The sequence below is a fragment of the Crinia signifera genome, chromosome 1 (genome assembly GCF_055691185.1).
Source record: "Crinia signifera chromosome 1, ASM5569118v1, whole genome shotgun sequence".
Lineage (NCBI taxonomy): Eukaryota > Metazoa > Chordata > Amphibia > Anura > Myobatrachidae > Crinia > Crinia signifera.
Genome location: NC_139217.1, coordinates 177,305,966 through 177,314,249, shown reverse-complemented (window position 1 = coordinate 177,314,249; position 8,284 = coordinate 177,305,966). Strand labels below are relative to the sequence as shown.

General features: G+C 47.5%; 1 protein-coding gene across 1 annotated transcript in view; it reads left to right on the top strand.

Moving 5' to 3' along the window:
- Positions 1–426: 426 nt before the first annotated feature.
- The window catches only part of ENPEP (glutamyl aminopeptidase), a 66,088-nt gene continuing 58,230 nt past the window's right edge, over positions 427–8,284 (top strand). Inside the window, exon 1 of the mRNA XM_083178062.1 lies at positions 427–1,282. Coding sequence (XP_083034188.1) covers positions 525–1,282 — 758 coding nt within the window. The 5' untranslated portion in view covers positions 427–524. The remainder of the gene's footprint in view (positions 1,283–8,284) is intronic.

Below are 8,284 nucleotides of genomic sequence, written 5' to 3'. Positions count from 1 at the left end.
TGAGTGGAATTCACTTGGGTGGCCCTCATCTCAGGTGGTGAGGCGGCTAACTCATCCCAGGGCTGCAAAAGGTCTGAATCGGCCCCATACAGACAGACCACAGTTTTCTCTGAGAATAATGGAGAGAGACTGCTGCCCCATAATCTAATCCACATATCCTAGAAAAGATCATTCAAGCTTAATAAAAGTTTAATTGCATCTATGTGGACAAGGTCCACTGATACAGTATGCGCATGTCTCCAATTAGGATGGTTCTGCTGCCACTTTCTTGACATGCACATCACTATAATTCCCTGTGGAGATAAGGCTCCTGCTATCCTCTATTGCTGATTAACAGTATTTCCAACTAGGACACGTGAGGAGAGGAGGAGGAGAAAAGTTAAAAGTAGCTGGCAGAGAAAAGCGTTACTTGTCCTTGTACACACACACACACTCGCTCACTCACTCCCCAGGGCGGCAGAGGGAGGGGAGAGGAGCAGTGCTAGCTAGTAGCTACAGCGCTACTCCATCGGACTATATAAACCATGGCAAAGGATATGGAAACCATGAACATGTATGATGAGGGTTCCAAAAAGGTCTGCATCAGTGGGAAACATGTGGCCATGATTGTAGGGGCGGTGGTGGTAGTGGGGCTAGCTGTGGGGCTGGGTGTAGGACTTACATACCCAGAGCCTTGTAAAAATGCTAATGGAGACACGAAACCGACTTCATCCTCCTCCAGCGCATCTGCAGCCACTACTAGCAAGAGATCTACTACTACTAGGGGAACATCTACCACTACTACTACCACTACTAGGGGAACATCTACTACTACTACCAGCACTACTACCCCTGCACAGCCGCCCGGGGAAACTTGCCCTGTTAAAGATGACAGCAACGGAGAGTGGAATCAGTTCCGACTCCCAAATTACATCACCCCCCTGCACTACGACCTGGAGGTGCAGCCTTTGCTGGAGGAAGACACATATAATGGCACGGTGACTATATGGCTGAAGGTGACCCGCTCAGGGTTACAGCACTTGTGGCTGCACATCAGGGAAGCTAAGATCACACATTCCCCCGAGCTGAGAAACAGCGCCGGAGACCACATCGCCCTCCACCAATGCTTCGAGTACAGAGAACATGAGTATCTAGTGTTGGCGTTTCATCAGCAATTACAGCCAAATGCGAACGATAATGATTTAAGCGATACTTACCGCCTGACTTTGAAGTTTAGTGGATTTCTGAATGGCTCTCTGGTGGGGTTCTACAGGACCACGTACCAGGAAAATGGAGTGACCAAGTATGTATTACTCAGCTGTCTGTCTTCTGTTTTCAGGTTGTGTCTGAACTGAATCTACTAAAGATTTGAGTTTGACTTTGAGTCCTATTGGGAGAAAAGCTCTATATAAATATCACTATTATTATTATTATTATTAATAAAATTAAAGATAAATGATTGCATTTGGAAAGCAATCCTAACATCGCACCCAGATTGCGTTGCATAATGCCATGATATCAGGTAAATGTTGTATCACCAGGGACCTGTCCCTGTGATGTGCTGATTGCACATGTGCTGTTATCGCAACCCGATATTGTTAAATCGGGCATCATCACACCAACATAGAAACCTATGGGGGATGTGCCAGCCCGCAGCACTGGAGGAATCCCAGCAGGTATTGGAGTTACCTGCTGCAATCCCTCCTTACATTGCAACCAGAGTTTTTAGGTATGTGGCCACAAATATTGTTTAATGTGTCCCATAGGGTGGAATTGGATGAACTAACATCCTGTGGTACATGATCATCCCCCCACACATTGGGGGTAATTCTGATTTAAACAGTCGTCCGTCCCCCCCCCCCCCTTGATCACACGGGGGACCGATTTATAACATATGCACATGCGCAGACGCTTGGTGCGATCGGGCATGGCACCCTGTTTTATGTTCGCCATCCTGCTTGCACGTAGCAGTGTGGGCGGGGGGCCACAGCAGGGGGCACAGCTCATGGGAACACCCAGCGTTTTTCCATGAAAACGCTGGACGTTCCCATGGTAATGGATAGGTGATGCGGGGGGGGGGGGAGTAAGCTGATGTCAGCTGCCCCCCTGCTTCCCGCACAGGACGCTCGGAGATCGGAGACAACACAGAGGTGTCTCAGATCTGTGAGCGCTGGAGAAATCATTTGATGGTCGCCGACCATCGAATGGTTTCTCACCCGCATCCAAGGCTGCGCAGTGGATTGCGGCGTGCGAGCAGGGGAGAATGTGCAGGCAGCGGGTAACATCTGGGGGACTAACAAGGCTGCGAACTTCACAGCCTTGCGAGTCAACCAGAATAAGGTCCATTGTGCTGCATTAAGCCAATTATATTTGAAGTGAAATAATGAGTTTGGTGTAGAGCGGTATTACCGAGCAGTTATAGTGTAGAGCGGTATTACCGAGCAGTTATAGTGTAGAGCGGTATTACCGAGCATTTATAGTGTAGAGCGGTATTACCGAGCAGTTATAGATTTGCTTAAAAATTCAAACCCAGAGCCTAATTTTCTGTGCTGACCAAGTTAGCAGGGTTTACCCAAGGTGTTAAAACACAAAGGTCCACAATAAAAAGCACCTTCTGGGGATGAACGGACAGGGAAATCCATTGATTACATATATGACACTGAATCAGTGGATTAGCCCATGTTAAGATGTTCCTTACAGCGCAGGGAAAAGGCTGTTTAATACCTCTGTGTGGTGCCTCCCCTGTAGTTGATTGGATCAACCTCAAAGAATGAGCAGCCTTATGCATTAAAAATTACAGAAATATCACAATTGTATTCTGTCCATATCATGACGTGTAACATCGAACCTATATTTCCCAGTGATGTAGTTAATATGCCAACAGTCCGGATCCCGGCGGTCAGGGTGAAGATGCTAAAATCCCCACTACTGACATTACCGCCAGCTTCAATCCCGACACACAGGGTCTGTTTTCCCTTATGCGGTCCGTAGAGGGGAAATTAAACCTTGTGGCAGGTGAAGCAAGCCACCATGCCCACAGTGTGGCGAGCACACAATCCCCTAAGGGGCCTCATTTCACTCCCCACCTGCTGGCATTCCGGCAGCCGGGTTCCTGCTGTAGGTATTGTGACCTCTCTGTCTTCCCCTAATATTCTGACACTGTCGAGGGATTGGTCACTGTGATGGCATTTTCTGAAAATGGGACTTGATCATTTTGTCCTACGGGCAAATGTTTCAATGAATAATATCAATGTTATGACTAGTTACTAATGAGAAATGGTACTCCGCTTCTTGTCACTTTTCAAACACATGATATGTGGCAGGTGACTGGCTGGACTACCATTTATTATCCATGAGTGATATCTAAATATCACTCTTTATATCTACCCATTTAAAGTGCCATATTGATAAAGTATGGTATTAAGGGATCTATTCATCAACACTTATGGGCCCATTCTTTATCAGGGACTGGCTGGTGTTATGCAAAATCTTTGCTTGCAAGAATCAAAGCAATCTTCAGATAGCGTTGGGCCCTGGATCCCCACTCACTCCTTCTTACGGGAAGGAGGTCTGGAGTTGCAAAGAGAGTTCCCCCTGCCACCTCCGCACTGTGCAACCTTTGTCAGATCACACATGTGCAATCAGCCGGATCCTCTCCCAATAAATATTTAATAAACAGGCTCCTGAAATGATTTACTTTTTTCTGTTGTTAACTTCAGTGCTTTCCTTTTTTCTAGGGTAAGGTCTGATAACTGACATCTACAGTATGCCACTGCAGTCCTAAATTCAATTCATGTTTTCTTGTGTATGGATTCGGTATGAAATCCCAACGGTTAATATCCCGAGAGGGTCGAAATCCCGAATGGGTCATAATACCAACAAGGACAAAATCCCGACAAGGACAAAATCCCGAAATGTAAAATCCCGACAAAGACAAAATCCCGACATTTAAAATCCCGGCAGGGTCCAAATACCGGTGAAACAGTCAACATGACTTTCCGTTGAAAAGTCGCGAGGTCGACATGGGTTTTTTCACTGTTTTTTTACCCAAATGCTGACACAGTCGACATGGACACAGTTGGAGGTGAACCGCTGCCCCTCGCATAGCTCGCTTCGCTCGCAATGCTTCGGGCACGGTGCCTCGCTGCGCTCGGCACACTATTTTATTCTCCCACCATGCCCTAGTGGATAGTAGGGCATGAAATACCGCCTGTCGGCACATGTCGGGTCAAAAAAGAGTGAAAAAACCCATGTCGACCATGCGACCTGTCGACGGAAAGTCAAGTTGACTGTTTCACCTGTACATTCTATATGTCGGTATTTTGACCCTGTCGGGATTTTGTCCTTGTCAGTATTATGACCCATTCGGGATTTTGACCCTGTCGGGATTTTGACCGTCGGGATTTTGACTGCATCCCCTTGTGTACAGTACATATCTACAGTTAAGGGGTGATTCCGGTTGACTCACTAAGCAGGGAAAATTTGCTACTTAGCGAGCCATATAACGCCGTTCGCTGGGTGAGCAAATGCCTGTCCCCCACCGCGGTCCTCACATCCCCACCACTTTGTGAAGGAATGTCGCCGACCATCAAATGATTTCACCCCTGTTCGCAAACATAAGTCAGTCTTGGCTGACCTATATGTGCACCGAGAACAGGGCAGGCAGTTGTGAGCTCTGTGAGGCCAGTCGTCTGTCCTCGGCAAGCAGCTGCCCGCCTGTGTTTACATGGGGACGTCCGGCATTTTCCTGGGCATACTAAGCATTTTAATGGGTACACCAGGAAACGCTGGGCTACTCCATGGGAACTACCACTGCCCGCCTTGAACCAACCTCCCCCCCCCCATGTGGGAATACTTCAGCTACTATGCAAGGCGCCGAAGGTGTTGGCACAACAACCCTGCACATGCGCATATACAAACATCGGCCCGGGGGGGGGGGGGCAGTAGATCTAAATGAGGGTCTTAGTGTGTATTGCCTTGAATGACAGTTGACTTTTCCATGTCGATCTTTTGGCCATGTAGACCTTTATCCAGCTTTGACCTATAGACTGTGATCTAGAACCCTATGATCCATCCACTTGAAAGTGGCAGCCATATATTCCAGAGTAACATGCATATGAAGTTACAGGTAGAATTTGGAGTGGCAGAGTACAGTATGTCCAGCAAAATACCTAATACTATGGGCGAGATTCTGCAAGCTGAAAATGCGGTAAAAACCCCGTTTTCGGGGTTTTTACCGCATTTTCATATGCAGCAAAGCCCTATTGCTGGGGCTTCGGTGCAGGGGGTTATACCAGTTTCTATTTGGCTTAACCCCATGGAAGCCTATGGGCTCCCCTTCGCGTCCCCCGCCGCCTCGCGCGCCCCCCCGCCGATCCGTGCCGCACCCCCCCCCCCCCCCTTACCTGTGTCCGGGCAGCCTCCTGCTGTGCTGCCCGCACCAGTGATTTCCTCCTGCCTGCACCACTTCTGAGTGCAGGGAGGAGGAACCGGAGCCCTTACAGCCGTGTAAAGGTTCCAGCAGGGAGGGGGGACCCGGTGCACATCGCCAGGCATCGCTTTTGCGTTAATAATCGCATAGTTAGTGCATATGCGATTATTAACTATGCGAATGCCGGCGATGTGCACCGGGTATTATTGCTGAATCTCGCCCAATATATTGGGTTGATGTAAAATATTGGACTAATCTGTCTATTCTCCCAGTCATATCACTTTCCTTAGAAATATTGCCAGGATGCCAACTTCAGAATTCTAACTGCCAGTAGAGTACTACCCCTTTTCCACTAGCAACCTGGGTCAGACCCGGTAATTTGTTCCCAGGCCAATGCCGGGTTGGACGTGGGTTTATGACACATTTCCACTGCAGTGCCACACAGGGGCAAATGCAGGATTTTCAGAAGGGGGTTTCCAGAGGGGCGGAGCAAAGCAAAGAGATGGACACTTAGGTGACCCAGTATATGCCGGGTCAGTTAAAGTATTATAGATTGACCAAATGTATATAAGTAATAACAATAATATATATATATATTTATATATATACACATACAGGGGCGTCAACAGCAGTGTAGACCCCTGGGCATAGCAATGTATTGGGGCCCCTACTGATCCTCCAGCAGTAGGGGTGGGGGAAGCTTTGATGTCCCGCGGGTGGTAGGGGGTATTATATCAACAGCTCAGCATGTAGGGCCTGGATCAGTAATTTCCACTAATTACTCCTTTACTGCACAGATGGTGGGAGATGGGGTGGGAGAAGGGGGCATTGGGCTGAATGAAGGGGCCCTGATACATAACTTCCAGGGTGGTAGAGTATGTTTAATACGCAGTGGAGAAGTGTATAGTGGATTGGGCTTATTATTCATAATTTTCTGGTGGGAGGACAGCTTGCTTGACTGCAGATATCTCCACTTCTTTCTTAGATTTTAATGGAATTAAAAACTAGAGAATTCCACCTACCAAATGGTATTGGGGACTAGGGGATCAGAGTTCAGGAGGCAGAGCAATATGCCAATGAGAATATAAAACTACATACCAGGTGTGTGGAGCTGGAGCAGTAACCAGCTGCTGGAAGGCTGATATCTCTGGTTCTGGGAACAGTAGAGACAAACGACTAGTGTCACTCAAAGGGGGAGAGTCCCAGCTTTTGGAATATACCCTCAGAAAAACTCTAAGTCAGACAGTACCTGAAACATCTGACTGGGAAGAGCAATTAACAGGCTTGGATGGGGACCACTGCTTTGAAGTCAGATATCTCCGGTTTCCAAGGGCCGATTTTTAAAATTCTTATACCCATAGAAAGAGGGGACCCTTAGCTTTCAGCCTAGGGCCCTTAGACTCCTGGGTACTCAGAAACCCCCCCTGCGTGTGCTACTGCCACCCAGTAAATTGCCAAATCAGCCCTGTTTAAACTTAGCACAGGTAAGGCCTTTTTTCCCCTATAGATTACATAGGAAAAGGCCTTTTTAAAGGGCTTAACCAAGGGGGAGGTCACAAAACAGGGCCAGCATTGTCCAAAAGAGCCACCATTAAAGAAACAATTCCTGATTACAGGAGACCTCAAATATGTATTTGAAAAAGTTTGTACTTTTGTTTTAGTCACAAATATTCAATATTAAACCTTTTCAAAAAGTGTCTTCACATAAGGGGGGAGATTCTCTAAGAATCTCCGCCCCCCTTCGCCGCCCATCGCATATTTAATTATCGCATATGCTGTAACATATGCGATAATTAAGGCAAAGGACAGCTCTTGCGTTAAGAGCTGTCCTTTGCGGTGAGAGTTACCGGGTCCCAGCAGGTCCCGGCGGCTCTCCCCTCCCTCCCACACCCGGCGCTGCTGCTGCTGCGCCGGGCTCTCCTCCTCCCTGCACCCGGAAGAGGATCAGTGCAGGGAGGAGGTCACAGGTCCGGGCAGCACTGCGCTGTGCTGCCCGGACACAGGTGAGGGGGGAGGGGGCGATGCGGGGCGGCGGGGGGTCGGCGCGGGGCGGCGGAGGGTTGCTATAGAAGCCCATTGGCTTCTATGGGGCATCACCAGATTTTTCTGGCGATGCCCCCTGCCGCGGTAACCCGGCGGGGGATGCTTACAGCATCCCAAAATGCGGTAAAAACCCCGATAACGGGGTTTTTAACGCATTTTTAGCTTAGAGAATCTCCCCCATGATATGTAAACCTTTTGTTTAAAAATTGTTTGCAGTATACCTGAGCCATTGGGGTACCTAGACATGTAAAAAGTGCACATATACAATGCACATAAAAATGCCCCAGAATCTCCAATCAGCTCTGTTTTTCAAATATACCAGGTTCGGAGTGTTTCCACTACCCCTCGACCTGAAAGCGTCCTGGGTCCAACCCTGGTAATTACCTGGATATGATTGCCGGGGAATCCAAACCGGCTTATTTGACAAGAGAGCATTTCCACTAGCAGAAAACCCGGGTTGATGCTCGTCCCCGTGGAAATTACCAGGTTATTTCTGCTAGTCGAAAAGGGGTAGTCTACTATTGTAAAGCGCAACTAAATCTGCTGCACTATATTAGAAACTGTAAATAAATAAATTATGTAACACCACACAATTGCAATATCATGTTAATTTAATATAATTTTACCAATTTGTCTGTAGTCCTAGCAAACCATGATTTAGTTGAAGACAGAGAAATATGTATTACTGTAGCTGCATGAAAAAGCACAAATGTAATTTATATTCGCATAATTTTTCGCACTATTTTATGGCACTATTATAGAAGCCAGTTGTTTGAGAAGACTTTAGTTCTGATTTATTGTGTTTTGCTTGATACAATGTTAAATTAGGAC